We start from the raw sequence: 17,579 nt of genomic DNA, 5'->3' as shown, positions 1-17,579 counted from the left end.
TTGACGCCCTATATCGAGGTCTGGTATGTTCTTGTCCCCTGACTTTCATTAGATCTGACAACTGAACTTTAGTTGAATGGAACCACATGTACCAGGTTTGCCTGAGCCTCATGAATTAAGAGACTGGGTAGGGTAATAAGTACATGGTGCTGCCAGATCCTGGGCTATTGGTTAATAACATATCACTAATATAAACAAAAATGTGGTTCGTTCCAGTAATAGTTCTCTTAAGATCTCTGATAATACGATCGATCGATTTATGGAAACGCTTCTACGCTATGATTGTCCATGATATCGACCTCCCTCCATGAAATAACCCCCACTTGCCGTAAGTATGTACAGTTCGAACGGAAACCTCTTGATTACTTCCACCACTCTCGTAGCAGTTCACCACGTAAAGCTTTCTTCCACAAAGTCCACCACGGTTGAGCCCTGCACTGCTCGGGCAGCACCCCGAACATCATCAGCAAGAGCACCAGGGCCACAGACTGTGACGCACATGGCACCCATCTGCTCTTGCACCTCTCGGGCCAGGATGAGTGGGACGTTTGGCCGTCCTGGGAACATGCGCACTGTGGCGCTAGCACTGACAATATCGCGTGGGTTCTGAGGACGGGTAACGAAGATCTGGATGCGGAGGATGTCTTTTCGGTTTGGAATACGAAGAATCGTATCCATGTAGGGCCGCACCCACTCGAGAGATTCGTATTCGCGGATGATCCAGACAAGTGTAATGCGTCGAGCAGCAGTAGTGCCCTGGTTGTATCCTTCGAGGAGATGGCGGATGTAGGAGATTTGGTGAGTAATTCCAGTGGAGCCGGCAAAAAGGACTGCGTGGCCATATGAATCAAGGCTGTTGTGTCCGGCGTAGGGGCCTTCCATTGCAGCCTTGATACGGAGACCTCGCGGGCATCTGGAGGCACGGTCAAAGAGTTTCTTAGTGAAGCCTGTCTGGGCTCCAATCAGGAAAGAGACTGTAGTGGTCATAGTTGACTTGTCGACTGCGTGGAGAGGATCCTTTTCCGTAATCGGTAAGCTGTTATCGCGTACATGATTGACCCAGCAGATAGAGAAAGGATGGCTCTCCCAGGCACAAAGACCCCAAAAGCGCAGGTACGCGTGAGTACCAGGCTCGATATCGACATATCGCGGTAAGTGGAGGGTGACTCGAGTGACATTGCCGGGCATAGCCTCGCACACCGCATCAGTCCACCCCTTGGAAGACCAGTTGACAAAGACAATCCGGAGCATACGAGCTAGGCGGTCGGCGAACCAGATGGCCATGATAGCCATGATCCAGGGAAGTTGAGGTAGACCACCTTTGAGTGCAGACGAAGCACAGTGTATCCATGTAGCGACGAAGGCAACGAAGGCTAGGACAATGTGAACGTTGAGGAAAGTCTCGTAAAAGGCATGACGCAAAGGCGAAACGGAAAGCAGAAGGAGGAAGGTCATAGCAACCGTGCCAACGGCTCCCGAACCTTCAAAAAGTCCATGGGAAAGTTTATGACCAACACCATCCCAACCCAAGTCGTCGACGGCGACAATGAGCCAGGCGATAGTGTGGATGATAGACTCGAGGACCACAATACGACCCATCCATCGATGTAGGAGATTGTAGGTGTCGAAACTGATCTTGAGCAGGCCAATGAGGAGGTTGTTGCGCCCAGCGAAAATGATCAAGGGCACCATGTTGACAAGGGCCAAGGTTCCTGAGCGGCCTCGTAACTCGGCACAGAAAGCAAGCTTGTTCTCGTTGTGCCAGTTGAGGACGAACATATAGGCGAAGTTGCTGCCCAGATAGATGAAGAGGATGATGAAGTGAAGTCGTGAAGGAAGAGTTCCCATGCTAATGGCAGAGGATAACTTGAACTCTCGGTTGTGACGTTTGTTCCACAGAGGAGCGTATATGAGGTTCTTCTTGACGTTTGGCATCCAGCTCCATTGAGATATTCTCCAGTACGCTTGCTTGGAGCCGGACACATTCATGGCAGACACCTGGCGGAGTCTCATCCACAGGATTTCAATTATTCTGATGGACAGGACAACAAGGGCCATGATGCCCAAGGTCCACCACAAGGCATCTTTAAAAAGTAAATTCATAGGTTGGTTTACACCATCGAGATTTGAGTGATAGTTTGGAGTTGCCTCAGCATCTGCAGGAGCGGCTTCGCCACGAGATTTGAGGGTTGATGTTGGTATGTATGAGCTGATATCGGCGATCCTGCGCCGCGTGAAATCCATCTTGTTAAGTAGTTGCTCTCTGGGAGCGAGTTTAGTAGTAAAATGAGAGTCGGTTTCCTTTTATCCGGGGTCTTCAGACGAATGAAGAGGGAGTATTCGCAGTTCGCTGTGAATGAATGATGGACAGTATAATTGTGCGACGAACAAAAGGTTCCCAAATAAGAGTCAAGAGGTCAGTGGTGATTTTAAAGAAAGTAACTGCAAGCTGTTCCTCCTTGTGTTTGCTCTTTGGTGTCAGAACATGATGGTAAACAAATGGTTGACTTGGCGCTTGTGTCGATAAATCGTGATCGGCGAGCGAGATGTTGGGTGGTGACTTGGGAGATTTGGTGCTGGTGAAGGTGTGTTCAACACACAATGTAACGCAGCACAAAGGCAAAGAGCGGCAAGGGCAGCAAAGAACAATAAACAATCCGCGGAGAACAAGGCTGACTTGGATATCGATCACTGTCGCTACAGGGCAGTTCTCAATGACGTAGAATGTCCAAGTCGGCTTCACCTCGTCAACAAGGTGATGATGATGTTCTCAGTTGCAGTTGGGAAGAAAGCAGGCCAGGCTGACGATCTCCAACCTTGGGCGGATTTGGATCAGCGGTAAAGAACGGGTCGATGTCAATTGCCGCGAGTAAGAAAAGGAAGGGCAAGGGCGAATTGAGACACAGTCCAATCGATAAAGGCAAGCGTTTAAGACGATCGACGTTGACGTTTGGGCGCTTGCGCGAGTATGAAGAATGATAAGGTAAGTATAGGTAGTGAATGAAATATGGAAGTGAGGCAGGAATTGAGGCGCTCTGTCGTACCACACAAGACAATAGGTACCCAAATAATGAATGATCGACCGGAGGAAACAATGGCAATCGAAGCCAAGCGGGAAACGGTTGTTTTTCAATGTTTCAACCTGTTCTGAGACCCGAAACCACAAGCAGAGACAAACACGAGGGCGAGAACCGGTGAACAGTGGCCGACAGCGACGAAAGCAGTCTGTCAGGCGGATCGACGAAGAGAGTGGCCAGCCTCAGCGAAGAATGTTTCAATGGTCCAGAGGACGAAAGAAGAAAAAGATAAAAATAAAACAGGGAACAAACTACCGTAAACGGCACGAAGCAAAGACCAAGAGGAATGAAGAGGCAATACCTACACGAAGCCCAGCGGAGCGGACGTTGTGATAATATGTATTGTAAACGGGTCCCCCCCAGCTCAAGTTAGTCCGCCGCCACTTGACTTGTCAGCCCAGATACAGTGGGCAATCCGCATCCAAACTTGGCCGAAAAGGCTGTGTACTACGCGTCTTGGCGCTGAAAGAATTTACTCGCACAGCAGGGCATGGCATGGCAGAGGATCCCCTCCCTGTTCGTCTCTATCACAAGGAGCCCCTTACAGACAAGAGCAGACTTCTAGGCTCGGCACCGCAGAGTCTGGACGGATGGATATAACTGGGACCCCCTGCAGGGCGTGCTGTTTCCAGCTGTGAGCCGTAAAGCCGAGAATTCAATTCATATCGATCTGGTTGGACCGCACATTACACTACGTCTTCCGATGTCTTACAATACAAGAGCTACAAGATTCATGGCACAACGAACCACGAGCGTTAAAGCGCATCTTACACGAGTGCCTAGGAACTTTAGCACCCGACTTTAAAAAGCCTCCATCAGCTGCAGCACGGCAGGGGCACTCCCAGCAACGGCGTGGCTTCGCAAGATATGGCCAATTGGGTGAGAGATGTCGCTAGCAGATCTCAGAATTAGGCCTTCGGCGGAAGAGGAACATTATTTAGTGGCTGCTTGTTGGCAGATCCTGGTAACTCAATGCTTCTGAAACCAGCCACTTGCTGGCCCTGGCTGGCCCTTGCTCAGGGGACCACCCGGGCCCCCTTTTGGAATGGCGAATGGGAAACTCCAAGTTTTCTGCTCAACTCTTCAGGGGTGGACTTGGTTGGACTGGCTAGACTGGCTGTCAACGGCCAGACCTGCTGCAAGAATGTGGGCACTTGAGCACTTACAGCGCTTCGTAGCCACTCAATGCCCCGCAGCATTGCCGCCAACGACTCATTCTCTTAGAGGCATCCGGTTAGGAACGCTCACTCTCGTATCACAAGCTCAAGTTCAGCACCGCCGCGACACGTTTCCAGACGATGAAAAAAAAAATTGTTTCCTGTTTGATGTTCGGATAAACGCATCGGTTTCCAGTTTCTCGTCTCATTGTTCCTCTGACGCAATCCTGCTCAGAGTGGATGAAAACGGCCTGACTGAAACATCCTACGGCTTGCACGGCAAACCATGAGGGCGCATCTGTCATGCCATGAACCACAACCACAACCACGATGACAGCTCCCATGCTTCTTCCTTCACCAAGACTTCTCAACTCAAGGCTTCATCTCCTCGCTTAGCACGACAGATTGCCAATGCTGACCAAAAGCCTCAATCAACAAGGTATTCAGAGATGCTCCCTGCAAACATCATTGCCAAGGGTCAGACGCGGCCCGCAATCTTATATTTTCTCGTCCTGTGGTTGATGGAATTCTGTTTCGACGTCAGTTTGATACTGCGGCCCAGCTAGCCTGTCCACCATCTAACATGATAACGGAAAAATGACCGCTGGATATCCAGGCCCACGAGGCTCTTGATCCTTTGGCGCACATTGTCTATCAGGTCGACTGTCTTGGCGTCACAGATAAAATTATCTAGTGCCTGAATGCTCGCTTCCGATGCCTTGGTAAGCTACATCCGATGTATACAGCCCCACGAGCGGGCGCTATCTCGATTCTAGATATGGAAATCTCAAGGCCCCTTGAGGAGATTGTCCTGAACCTGATGCTTGCGTTAATCCTTGGATCCTATCGGCCAGTCAAGCCGCGACCTTACAGTACAGCAGGACTTCGTAAGCTGGGTCGCCGTGACACCCCCATTCTTTGCATCGGCAGGCATTGGCTTCTGTAAATCGCTATGATCATGGAACAGGCCATCTTACCCCAACATCAGATCGTAATAAGCGCGGGCTTGGCCGGTGTTATGAGTTTATCATTGTTTGTGGAAGATAGATTGTCGACAGTGGCATGTTTGTTGAATCATCATCGCAAGTAGCACGGACATCGTCCTATGTTCAAGCCTACTTGGACAATGCTATGCATTAATGACAGTACAAGTGGCATGTGGTGTAATAGTTTGTGACCATGTCTCGGTCGCCGGTGAGGCGCCACACTCAGGCGCCACACTCGGCGTCGCTGGACCAGGTGTATTTGCAACCTCAGGCAGCCACGGATCGCCGCTCCACGCCGGAATTTCCAGGAAGGCTATCACGGGCATTGAACATCGGTTGTACAGCCATTGCGGTCGACACAATGGGTTCCAGCGAGTCGAAACCAATCTCCTCACATGTGTGGAAGGCGTAAGTTTATCTGATTATGGAGGGTATGCTGCTATGTTCCCATCAGCGACTAACAGCTTGCCAATAAACAGCTCAGCGCCTAACGGACTGTCACAAGATCTCGTTAATTCACTACAATCCAGCAATGAGGTACTTCTATCCGCAACGTCTTGCAATTGTATTTTCCACGGGCGTCAATCGAAGCTAATGCACGTTCTCTCGATTCTGAATAGACCGATGCCTCTCGCTCCAAGATAGTCGAGCTCCAGCTCCAGGCCCGCGTGGCCGAGGAGCTCAAGAAGCTACAGCAGAAAGAGGCCGAAGCTCTCAAAATAGCACACGAGAAACTTGCCAGCGCCGATTTCAAAGATGACAACAGCACGAGCCAGTACACCGTCAGCAAGGAGATTGAAGCCATGCGTAAGAAGCTCGAGTCACGCAAGCAAGTGCGTCCTCTGCCCGAGAGCGTTGAGGGAGCGCGCAATGAGGTCATTCGATGTCTGCGGGAGCATGACCGACGGCCGCTCGACTGTTGGCAGGAGGTGGAGAACTTCAAGGCTGAAGTCAAGAAACTTGAGAAGAGCTGGGTCGAGAAGGTCGTCTCGTAGAGAGTTAAGGAAAACCGGTAATGGGAATGGAGAATGATTCTATAGAGATATAGAGGCGATGGGTTCTGGTATGCCCAGACAGGTATGCACGTGTACATTACGGCATTGATAGCGGGGAAAATAGGTTTGAGGAATCAAAGTGTACAACTTATATCTCAAGAAACAGTCCTGCATCTTCCTCCTTTCCTGAGTTGGCACGGTCTGATTCTGGTGCTGTCTCTTGCTTGGCTTTCAGCTCGGCTTTCTTTCGCAGGCCCTCAGCGCGCTTCCTTTCTCTTCTTGCTGCAGCGTCCTCCCATTCTTGCCCTTCAGGGTTTAGACGTGGTACTGGAGCAGCGACAGCATCTCTGAAGGCGTTTTGGAAGCGTTCAATGCGCTTCTTATTCTCGATAAAGCGCTCATTGGCAATCTGGACGAGGGTCTGGAGGTACTCGGGTGAGACTATGCGTTGCCGATGCCCATCAATTTGCTGCCCGATGAGAGACTCAAAGGCAAGCCCCATTGTCCGTATAGCCACCATAGGAGTGGCAGCATCCTTGTCATTCGGGATGATATTGAGGGCACCCGACTCGCGAAACCCTGCCTGAAGGCCGCAACGCAGAAGTAGTTGAGCGTGTTCGGGTGATGCTGTGAGAACGTGGAGGATCTACGTAATATCTCAGTATGGATGTTCTTTGTATTATATAATGCATTTCTGCTATATTAGATACAGCACAATTTCTGCTTACCATTGCCTCGTACTTGAAGTGGACAAGTCTTCTCTCTTTCACTTGCCCAGTTGTCTCCTGTGCCTCTGTAGATTCCCGGAGTCCAAATAAACTGCTCCAGTCTGTACTTCCATCACCCTTGTCAGGGACTGGATCATGGGAAACGAACAACCAAGCACCCCCAGCACCTTTTCCACCAACACCCGCTACCCGTTCATCTTGTCCTTCAGTGTCAGCAACTCTCCGCCCTTCAAGAAAAACGCTGACACGACCTGCACAGCTGCTGGTAGTGACAAATCCGGATTGTTGGTTAATTTCATCAATGAGATCCCTGATGCCCTCATCTACAGAGCCTTTCGGTGAAGCATCCGTGTATTCTGTGTCTGGAATCGCAAGTTGTTCAAGGATCTTTCTCTTTCTTTCAACAAAGGCGGGCGGAGAAGAAATGAGGTCCTGCATATTGACAAGAGGCAAGACTTTTTATTTGTTAGCAGTGGCGCAAGGCTGAAAAAGGTCACGATGGACAGTTGTAGGTAGCACTAAAGGGTAGGTCGAAAGGCTCAGATAAGACGATATCAGAATCTGGCAGTGGAGACGTGATGCTTTGTTAGCTTGAAAACTCATGTCTTGACGCGGGGTAGCTTATCATTGTGGCTCCAACCTCGTGATCCTGATTACCATTGACATTTGACCTCATTTCTCATAATTGACATCGCAGACCTCACTATCAAAGACGCATGTTGCGAGGTTTGGTTGATTCCTTCATTTATTGTTCTGTCTGCAGCCTGCGACAGATCTATCTTCGTCATGTGCTTGCTATTCCTCCGTTGCATCCTGCTTCCTGTATTTTTCCTAACGCCATTCAATGATTTCCCGAAATACCAAAAGCTTCATTCTGCTCAGTCACGATAACTGCTGAGCCAGTTTATCCCCTTAAACGCCTCGCATAATGCCTCAATCATTAAGTCATCAAAGATAAGTGGTTGCCTGGGTGCAAGTGCACTCATACGGTGGGTAGAGCTACTTTCTCGAGAGCAGCAGCAAGCTTCTCCTCTTGTTGCTTGCGCTCCATCATAGCAACGAACTCGGCGTATCGAGACTTCTTGTTGTGGATGCCACACTCGGTCTTGTCTTGGCCCTTCCATCGTCCGGCTCGCTCGTCTTCACCCTCCTTGACGGGGGCAGTAGAGTGCCAGTCGCCGATGGACTTGTAGCCTTGGTCGAGGAGAGCGTTGTAGGGAACATTGTTCTCCTTGATGTAGTTGTTGACTTGCTTGAAGGACCATGTGGCCAAAGGGTTGATCTTGACAACACCACGCTCATCGTCAACTTCGATGATGGGGATGGAACCACGGGCAGCACCCTGAGATCGTCGACGACCGTTGAGTACGGCAGCAACCTTGAGCTCATCATAGGCTCGCTGGAGAGGCTCGACCTTGGCAATCCAGTCATACATCTCACTGGCGGTGTTCCACATCTCCTTTCCGTACATGTCCTCGAACTCTTCGGTAGTGTTGACGCCATCGGGCTTGAAGATGTGGACAGGGACGTTGGGGTATCGCTCCTTCACTCGGTCGACAAGGTCGTATGTCTCCTTGAAGTGGTACAAGGTATCCAGGAAGATGAGGTCGACAGTGGGAGAGTTGGGGTGCTCCTTCTGGATCTTGGAGAGCATGTCCATGGTTGCGAGACCAGTCAAGCCAAAAGCAGTGGATTGGTACAGGTTAGGGAACATGACCTTGCAGAATCGGAGGATGTCCATGGGGTGCATATCCTCGAGCATGTTGTTGAGGTGGTTGATGTGGGCCTTGGTGAGAGAGACCTGGGGCAGAGTGGTTGATGATGATGGTGATGAGTATTCTGAGTTTTGTCCAGAGACATAGCCTGACTCGCACTCAAGCTTGATGTCGGTGAGTGACACCTGCGAGGATGTTTGGGAGATGAAGGCAGGCATGTTGAAGGACGCGGTGATGGTGTTTCAAAGATGAGTTGCTACTTGAGTCTTGTTGAATGCTGGGATAGGTGAAGAGTGTATCCCAGTTATATCTAATAGGCAGCCAAAGGTAAGGTAGAGTCAAGAGGCTCTAGTCGAGTTGATGACGCAGATAGTGTGCTGATTTGATTATAGAGTAGGATTTCAAAGCACTGGAAAGACGAGATGACGAACACGACAATGAACGAGGACAGTCAAATTCTTAAGTTAAGTCGAGAGAGAGGGAGACGGAGAGGGAGAGACGAGCTGAGTTGTATGGGGTTTACAAGCTACCTATGTCCGGGCGACCGCCCGCTGTGCACCCGATCAAGGGCGTCCTTAGTAATGTGCAAGGACATCGTCCGAACCCGAGAGTATTCTGCCTGTGACGAGCCCAGGAGGTGGAAAAAGATGGGGAGCTGCAATTGCGCAATCGCCGCCATGAGGATTAACGACCATGAGTTGCAACTGAGACTGATCACGACATCGACGCTATACCTTTCGCGATGGGGGCGCCACGGTCAGGACAAAGTCTGATTGGCCTAGGGACCAAAGCCCTGAAATGGCGCCCAGCAGATGGGACTTGTTTTGCCTCACCTCATCCCGGACAACGACATAACTTCGATACAGCCGCCGAGCCGGAGGTCCATTGGGCCTCTTATTCGGTGGGACTATAGTCTGTCTATAGGTAGCGGCAACCCCGGGTGTTGGAGGTTAGGTATCATCATCATCATTATCATGCGAGCAGAAGGTTCTATAAGTATCGCTTAGAAATTATATGGTCTTGAACTGGCTCACCTCACAATCAAAGCCAAATCTCATGTTATCTAGATCTGGGCATGGATGTATCAACTAACCATCGGATTGGCGAGATCAGATGGAGTCAGTGACTGACCAGGGCCATCCATTGCACGATTGTGAGCACGAGGGCAGGTTCCCCGCGATCATGTCATTTTGGCTTGGGTTGCGAAATTGAAATTACATAGTATCCCCGGAGGAAGCGAATATGCTTTCCGTTTACGATGATAGTGTGTCACTCGATGTATGTATGTGTATCTGTCGCAAGAATGAGCCATTGTGTTGCCACATGCTGAGATCGATGATATCAAAGTTCCATTGTTGATGACTTTTGAGTTATGCTTCCTACATACCTTACGGGCCGACAGCTCATTGCCTGTATCTCAGCCTGTATAAGTATAAACATGGACACAACCTACCTAGTCAATTCCAGTTATAAAATTGTGCTGGCGTCTTACATGCTCCCAAAAAGACGTGCTTCGAAGGCGCAATCTATTACCGAGCAGCCGGTGCGGCAGTCGGTCTTTGTCAATATGAGGTTCGGAACATCGGTCCCGAGGAACCGTGCGACTGCCGTTGTGTGCCTGGCTCCAATTTGAACAATTTTTTCCTCCTCTTCGGGACGGACTACTATTCGCATCAAGGATCAAAGGTTAGGCCGTGTTCCGATGGTTGGGTGCTCACTAATATACGGGTTTAACAATGAAATGCCAAAGTTGCTGACTTGTCAAGCTAACGTGGAGATCTCTGACCTAATCTCAAGCTACGTCATAATCCCAGCCCGTTGCTTGCGTCATTGCTTTATCAATGTGACCCGTACTCTATAATTTTGTCGATTTTCGCTCCTGGGTGAGCCAAGTGTTTATCATTCAATGTTTTCTTTATGAGTTGACACCAACAGTTTGCTATCAACACCGGGCCGTATGAAGCCAATACAATGAGCTAACTGGATGCCCAGAGTAAGGACTCCAACAAGGCAAACTGAGGGCTGCAATTTACAGCCACGGCCTTCAAAGATCTACACAGACATTTCATCAGAGTTACATACATCTTAAATTACACTCACGTGATTTTCCAGGTTCATTGAATGTCTTCATCAAAATGACAAAACCCGTGAGGCTGCGGGCTTATTTGCACCAATCATACACTAGACCAAGCCTGACAGGAGCCGCAGATGCCGTAAGGTCAAAGTCGCACGAGCCATTGGCGGGGGCTAAGACACGGAGAGAAGTGCCCTGGCGAAAGACATCCTGCCTACCCACGCTTACTACCCTCTCATCTTTGGAGTCCGAAGATTGATTTAACGCAAGCTTCTAGGGTCCGTTGCTCGCTGTACCACAGGCGCTTGCGCGTTATCACTTATCCTAGCTACCTAGGTTGATTTAAACATTTCTTAGTCTCCTTTCTGGGCTTTTAAACCTCGTATCTCAGCTCTTCCTTGACGGACGCTATTGATTACCGGAACCAGTCAGAGCCAGTCAGTCAGACGTTAGCAAATCTCACCCCGCGCGCGCACGCACGCAATTACATTACAGTACACACACAAACAGGCAAGGCAGTCAACACAATGGCAGATAAGACAAGTCCCACCAAACAAAATGTCACACGGCCGCAGCTGGGCTCCATGAGGAGCAGCTCATACCTTAGTGATCACCAGGAGTACCGCCCTCCTCGACCCGACTCAGCTCGACAGGATCAGCTGTTCCACGGCATTGACACCGTTATAGAGGACACCAGCAACTCACCCGTTCCCCAGACGAGGCCAATCTTGCCCTTCAATGGCATCCCGTCCGAGGAGAACCCCCCGACTGTCGTCGACAGTGGACTGAGCCACTCGTACTCTCACCCCAATTGCGCCCCCAGAGCTGGTGAGAAGTCGGATCGTCTTATCGCAACCCTTTTCTATAAGCCAAGGGGCGAGGATCAGGGCTCCAGATCTCCCGTCAAAACCACTTTTGCAGACAGTAACGAGTCTCTGCCCGCCAACTTGGCCCCGACCACTGATCCCAACGAGTATCCTCTGGAGCCGCCAACTCAAGAGTCAGAGCAGCTCGACCATATCTATGGTTCTTACATCTCGCCTCTATGCATCACCTCATTCCTTCACCTCATGTCTTCTTTCCCTCTTCCTCAGGACGCCGATGAGCCTCACTCCTCTCACCGATGTTTGGATAACCAAGAGCAACCGCGCATTGTTGAGCTCACGCTCTCTCCTACGCCATCACCTGAATATCTGAGCCTGGACGACCTGAGAAAGCATGAGATGATCTACCGATTTGAGCAGGAGTGGAACGTCGATGTGGTCCTGCAGCGAGATACAGTGTGGAGACGCCATCCTCGACTTGTGGTTTTTGACATGGACAGCACACTCATCACTCAAGAGGTGATTGATCTTTTGGCTGATCATGTCAAGGATCCCCCAGATCTGGCTGCACGAGTCGCCGAGATTACGCACCGTGCCATGATGGGCGAGCTGGAATTTGAGGCTTCTTTCCGCGAGCGCGTTACTCTTCTGAAGGGCCTTCCCGCCAACCTGTTTGAAGGCCTGCGGCCAGTATTGGACGTCACCAAGGGCGTACCAGAGTTGATCAAGGCCTTCAAGCGACTGGGCGTCAAGACAGCTGTTCTCTCCGGCGGTTTCCAGCCGTTGACAGGATGGCTAGCTGGCCAACTGGGTATTGATTACGCCCACGCGAACCACGTCGTTATTCAAGACGGCAAGTTCACAGGTGAGGTCGAGGGGGTCATTGTGGGCAAGGAGCGGAAGAGGGATCTTCTCGTGGACATTGCTGCCAAGGAGGGCATTGACCTGTGTCAAGTCATTGCTGTTGGTGATGGCGCCAACGACTTGCTCATGCTGGACAAGGCAGGTCTAGGAGTTGCATGGAACGCAAAGCCCCGTGTTCAGATGGAAGCTAACGCCCGCCTGAACGGAGAGAGCCTCTTGGATCTCCTGTATCTTCTTGGATTCATTTCCGAAGAAATTGATGCGTTGGTTGTTTAGTTGTCGGCGTTGAGTTCAGACAAAGTTGTCACAAGACTGGTGAAGATAGGAGTTTAGGATATTACGAGGAATGACGGGTGTTGTATTGGTGAGTGATGAGATACCAAGAAGTAACGAGAAACAATGAGAAACAAGAGTTATTCTGTGACGTATGTGAAATCATGCCATTTCGCCGTTGTTATTGGAAGCCCATGTGAACATATCCAGAGCAGCCTTTGGTCCGGTCAATTCCCGGGAGCCGGAGATCAGGCACAGACATAATGAGGCCAGAGATAAGTCAAATTATAGTTGAAAGACACAAAGCTAAGAAAAATCGCGGCGCGTCGTATGTGAACTATGGGTGGCTGCTTAAATCAAGCCCATCTTGTCCTTCTTCTTTCTACACAGGACGTGGGAGACCTGGCTGATCCAACTCATAAGGTCTCCCCTCATTCCCTACAATACATGCTTGTTCATGTAGCCAGCTTCAGAATCATTCCAAACTCGTGATTTAAGGATATCCGTCCTTGCCCCACTTGTTGTACTTTTCGTGAAGCTCGGCGGGAAGGGTAACGTTGGGAACGACGACAACGTTGAGAGCGCTGGGAGCGTCCTTGGGGGCTGCGTTGGGGTCACCACCGGGGTGGTACTGGTACTTGCCAGAGCTACCGCTCTCCCAGGGGTGAGTAGCGATGGTGACGGGAGACTCGGAGGTAGCGCCGGTGGGAGATCGGCCTGAAGATGGCGATGTCAGCAATTGCTTCAGTTTTGACATATCAGCTAATTTCCGTACCAAAGAAGTAGCCGGCACCGCCAAGGGCAGCAACCATAACACCACCGAGAATCTGCAAATCATCCATCTACGTTAGCAACCATGATTCATAGTCCATTCCCATCGCTCAGTGTTTTGGCCTGGCATAGTTCCAAGGGTGGGCCGAGGCATTATGACGCACCAGAATCTCAGGGTTGCGACGAGACTCCTTCTTGAGCTCGGCCTTCTGGTGCTCCTGGAAGCGGCGGGCGGTGGTGGAGAGGAATCGGCGGGAGATGCGAGAGGCCATTTTGACGACGTGATTTTGTTTGCTGTTGAAGAATGGGTTTCTACGTCGGGGGCTTTCTTAGGTGGTTGAAGCTTTGAAGTTCTCGTATGATTTCGGAGACAGTCGCTACGATGAATGCGTGCACTATCATTGGCCAATGCCGGGGGAGCTGAGAGGGTCACGTGCAGCATCACGATTTACAAGAAATGACGTCTTGAGTTGAGTCCAGGCGGGAGCTTCCATTTCTAGCGATGATGCCTTGGTAACCAGGCCGCAAGCTGGCTCCCTACTATTCTTGTCCCTGGCTAAAGCATGAAGATTCGTTCATTATGATGCAGCGACGATCATACCAGCCTCTTAAAGCCAAGACTAGTAAAGTTAAGTTATTAGCTGGCTTCAGTCGAGTTTTAAGTGAATGCAACCATCATTATTCACTGATTTACCGTAACCGAAGTTATTCTGGGACTGGCTGTCAAACGTCAACGAAACGGGTTGCTGCAGAAGGTTTCCACAATCTGTCGAAAGTGACGTCTTTTTGTGCATGAGAAAAAGGTACAGAGCATTTTGATTGCGGCGTATGCGTTCAGCCATAGCAATCTCTTAGTCCAATAGCACTTTTCGTGATCAATTATCGTCTGGAGTTCTCAACCGCCGACAGCCCTTACAACAGCGCCGCTAGCAGGGGCTTCAGTGACCTGAGGTTAGCCCCTGGCCCCTTACTACCTACTAAGGTAGGGGGGCCCGAGGACAGCTTGGATGAGCGCGAACGTCCAATTAGGTACCTAAGGATTCAGGCCCAAGGTTTCTGAGGCTGGACTGGGCTTGGAAAAAGAAACCAGTCCTGAGCCGGAACCAGGCAAGGACAGGACAGGACAGGAAAAAGGAACAAGCATACAACACCTCCTCTTCGTCTTGTCACCATCCCATCACCTTTCTTTTCGTTGCTGGCCGCCCTTTACGTTCTCTTTTACTTACTGGTTTAACTCTCCAATTGTGCGCTCCCTACCTTACCTACCTACCTGCCGTGCTTAGCTACCTATCTTTCTCGCGACCACTTTCTCCTAATTCCCTTTTCCACGATCGAAACCCGTATCCTCTCACCCCTGTCCTTCCATCCCTTCATTTGGCTCCTTTGTAAAGTACTGCGTAACGCGACCAACCTGCCGACCGTGCCGATTTCACTTTTGGATATCATTCGACACTACCTACCTATTCACTGGCCAGCCGACGAAATTAACGAGGCTCTGAATGAATGGGAGGCTGAACTCGGTTTGACCTTTCGCGCAACCGTTCCCTTAATCTCGACCAAGACTTCCTGTAAAGTCGTCTCCAGGTAGACCACTGCGAACGACACCATTACTCAACATTGCCATCGCTATGGCCGCGAAATCCGATGACGATGGCTTCTCAGCGCCACAAAATTCCCGTTCCGAAGCCGCCCGGCCGCCGAGCATAATTTCTTCTCGAATGACGGACATCGCGAGTGAGGACGGGGACGGGCCAGAGTTGCAGAAGAACAGAATGAGCATTCCTCGAAGTGCGGACATGGGTTCCCGGCCGGATACTGCACGAACGGGAGCGTCTTCCAGGGGTCCATGGCAGGGTCAGTCTTTGCGTAACAAGACATATCTTTCTGGCGTACAAGCGAAGAGAGGGAGTGTCGAGAGTTCGACTGCCGGTTCGACAAGTCAAGCGCCGAGCTTATCAAGCAGAAGCCATGTTCCATCGTTGCAGTCGCACGCTTTTTTCCGACCCATGAGCTCGCAGAAATTACAGGCGCAAAGAGGAGGATCGCATCGCCCATCTACAATGACTCAAATGTCGCCAGCATCTCCCACCTCACCAACGTCACCAACATCGCCAACGTCACAACAAAGATTCGACGAGCACGGCGAAGCTAGTGGTAGCCAAACACGGCAAAGTATCATATCGAATCCCATTGCGCAACTGCAGCGCCAAACAAGCAATGACGAAAACATGCGATCTCCACCATCCCGAGGCACGGAAATGACGGAACAAGAAACTTTGGACAGAATAACAGCGAATACGAGCCCTAGTCATGGCCATTATCCTGCGGGGAGTTTGACGGATAGTGTTCGTCCTCTTCAACAAGGCAAGACATCCGATACAGGTCACTTTCAGCACAACATCATTGTGGACAAGAGTTATAAGGACCTACACAACCTGCCCAGCCCGATCAAATCTCCACGGTCGTTTCGATCAAGCTTCCTAATGCCGGGCCGAAGTAACGAAGGCCAGCAAAGTCAGAATCGCAGTACCGAAGGAGCTGAGAAACTCTCTTCGTCCGCATCTTCACCACAGTTCAGGCCTGTAGACTCTCATACTGAGCGTCATCCCCGCGTCCCTCATAAGCCAAGTCAGAAATCCGACCTCGGACGTGTTTATCAGTATTTCGATGGCAACACGGTATTCTGTCTTGGTGGTCGCTGGCAAAACACAAGAGGGAGACCTGTTAATATTGCGACTGGTATCTTTGTCATCATTCCTTGCGCCCTGTTCTTTGGTTTTGAAGCACCTTGGTTATGGAAGCATGTATCACCTGCGATACCTATTGTTTTTGCATACCTTGCGTATATATGTTTCTCTTCCTTCATCCACGCCTCTGTTACCGATCCTGGGGTAAGTCCATATCTTGTTCGCATCAAGGTGCGCGTTGGCTAATGCTTGTCAGATTCTTCCGCGAAATCTTCACCAGTTCCCCCCTGTCGACGACAACGATGACCCTCTCCAACTGAGTCCACCCACGACAGATTGGGCATTGATAAAATCTGCCGAATCATCAACAGCCGCCATGGAAGTTCCGGTTAAGCACTGTAGAACATGCAATATCTGGCGACCACCCCGTGCCCACCACTGTCGCTTATGCGATAACTGTATCGAGACCCATGATCATCACTGCGTGTGGCTCAACAACTGTGTCGGGAAACGTAATTACCGATATTTCTTTACCTTTGTTACATCCGCAACTATCCTCGCGGCCTACCTTATCGCCACTTCTCTTACACAGATTCTGCTTTACAAGAATCGGGAAGGTGTCTCATTCGGAAAAGCTATCGACCACTTCCGAGTTCCTTTTGCCTTGGTATTCCTTGGGTTTATCTCCTTCCTTTATCCTGCTGCTTTGATGGGATACCACATCTTCCTCATGGCGCGAGGCGAAACGACGAGAGAGTACATGAATTCACACAAGTTTGCTAAGAAGGAGCGTTTCCGGGCATTCTCTCAGGCCAACATGTTGAAGAACTTTATTGTCGTTCTATGTCGCCCTCGACAACCCACATATTATCAGTTCAAGGCGCATTATCACGAAGGCGACCAACGCCTAGGCATTCGACGAGACAAGCGGCCGAGATCGAGCTCCCAGGGATTGGAAATGCACGACGTCGTCCCTGGAAGTTCTGGTTTCCAAGGTCCAGTGGCTCTGAGAAGTGAACACAGTCATTAGCTGATGCACTGAAGTGGAATTTTACTCTTGCATTGTAGTTATATTTTCTTCTTTTTTTTCCAAGATGGCGTAGCTTCTGGGAAGTATTCATCATGTGAGGCGGTCAGGATGATATGATGCCTGTTTCTTTCTTCTTTTATTATACCCCCTACCTACCTTATGTTAACTAGTCGACTATACTTGACGCATTCATTCCCCTTTTGTTTTTAGTCAAGACTCGGAAAAGTCGGTAACTTATGGTATAGCCACCGACATGCGGGCGTTGAACGGGCATTGACTGGGAAAGACGAGCCCTGGCTCTGATACACATCTGAGACTTTATTTAGATACCACAGTCAGTTTAAGCCACTAGATTCACTTTTATCACAAATCCGAGTTTGCTTTTAATGGAGTGATGC

At 50.2% G+C, this 17,579-nt stretch overlaps 7 protein-coding genes across 7 annotated transcripts; 3 read left to right on the top strand and 4 right to left on the bottom strand.

The window, feature by feature from the left end:
* Positions 1-387: 387 nt before the first annotated feature.
* Positions 388-2,244, bottom strand: FTJAE_2781 (ferric reductase; the record flags this gene model as incomplete). The annotated part of the gene is made up of 1 exon (XM_037349010.1): positions 388-2,244. The coding sequence occupies one exon, from the start codon at positions 2,242-2,244 to the stop codon at positions 388-390; it is 1,857 nt and encodes a 618-aa protein (XP_037210060.1).
* A 2,298-nt stretch (positions 2,245-4,542) lies between these two features.
* FTJAE_2780 (ochre suppressor tyr-tRNA) lies at positions 4,543-6,215 on the top strand (the record flags this gene model as incomplete). Its single annotated transcript, XM_037349009.1, has 5 exons — positions 4,543-4,773; positions 4,929-4,956; positions 5,011-5,121; positions 5,405-5,628; positions 5,841-6,215. The coding sequence occupies 5 exons, from the start codon at positions 4,543-4,545 to the stop codon at positions 6,213-6,215; spliced, it is 969 nt and encodes a 322-aa protein (XP_037210059.1).
* A 148-nt stretch (positions 6,216-6,363) lies between these two features.
* FTJAE_2779 (DUF207 domain protein) lies at positions 6,364-7,381 on the bottom strand (the record flags this gene model as incomplete). Its single annotated transcript, XM_037349007.1, has 2 exons — positions 6,364-6,861; positions 6,944-7,381. The coding sequence occupies 2 exons, from the start codon at positions 7,379-7,381 to the stop codon at positions 6,364-6,366; spliced, it is 936 nt and encodes a 311-aa protein (XP_037210058.1).
* Positions 7,382-7,925: 544 nt separating this feature from the next.
* FTJAE_2778 (phosphoadenosine phosphosulfate reductase) lies at positions 7,926-8,876 on the bottom strand (the record flags this gene model as incomplete). Its single annotated transcript, XM_037349006.1, has 1 exon — positions 7,926-8,876. The coding sequence occupies one exon, from the start codon at positions 8,874-8,876 to the stop codon at positions 7,926-7,928; it is 951 nt and encodes a 316-aa protein (XP_037210057.1).
* A 2,383-nt stretch (positions 8,877-11,259) lies between these two features.
* Positions 11,260-12,696, top strand: FTJAE_2777 (phosphoserine phosphatase; the record flags this gene model as incomplete). The annotated part of the gene is made up of 1 exon (XM_037349005.1): positions 11,260-12,696. One exon carries the CDS (start codon positions 11,260-11,262, stop codon positions 12,694-12,696), a length of 1,437 nt encoding a protein of 478 aa, XP_037210056.1.
* Positions 12,697-13,186: 490 nt separating this feature from the next.
* On the bottom strand, positions 13,187-13,736 carry FTJAE_2776 (uncharacterized protein; the record flags this gene model as incomplete). The annotated part of the gene is made up of 3 exons (XM_037349004.1): positions 13,187-13,410; positions 13,469-13,535; positions 13,629-13,736. 3 exons carry the CDS (start codon positions 13,734-13,736, stop codon positions 13,187-13,189), a joined length of 399 nt encoding a protein of 132 aa, XP_037210055.1.
* A 1,356-nt stretch (positions 13,737-15,092) lies between these two features.
* On the top strand, positions 15,093-17,181 carry FTJAE_2775 (palmitoyltransferase ERF2; the record flags this gene model as incomplete). Its single annotated transcript, XM_037349003.1, has 2 exons — positions 15,093-16,355; positions 16,408-17,181. The coding sequence occupies 2 exons, from the start codon at positions 15,093-15,095 to the stop codon at positions 17,179-17,181; spliced, it is 2,037 nt and encodes a 678-aa protein (XP_037210054.1).
* Between the last annotated feature and the right edge of the window lie 398 nt (positions 17,182-17,579).

This window comes from Fusarium tjaetaba (genome assembly GCF_013396195.1).
Source record: "Fusarium tjaetaba strain NRRL 66243 chromosome Unknown NRRL66243_c0000058, whole genome shotgun sequence".
Lineage (NCBI taxonomy): Eukaryota > Fungi > Ascomycota > Sordariomycetes > Hypocreales > Nectriaceae > Fusarium > Fusarium tjaetaba.
The sequence above is the reverse complement of the archived record's forward strand: the minus strand, read 5'-3'. Positions and strand labels throughout refer to the sequence as shown.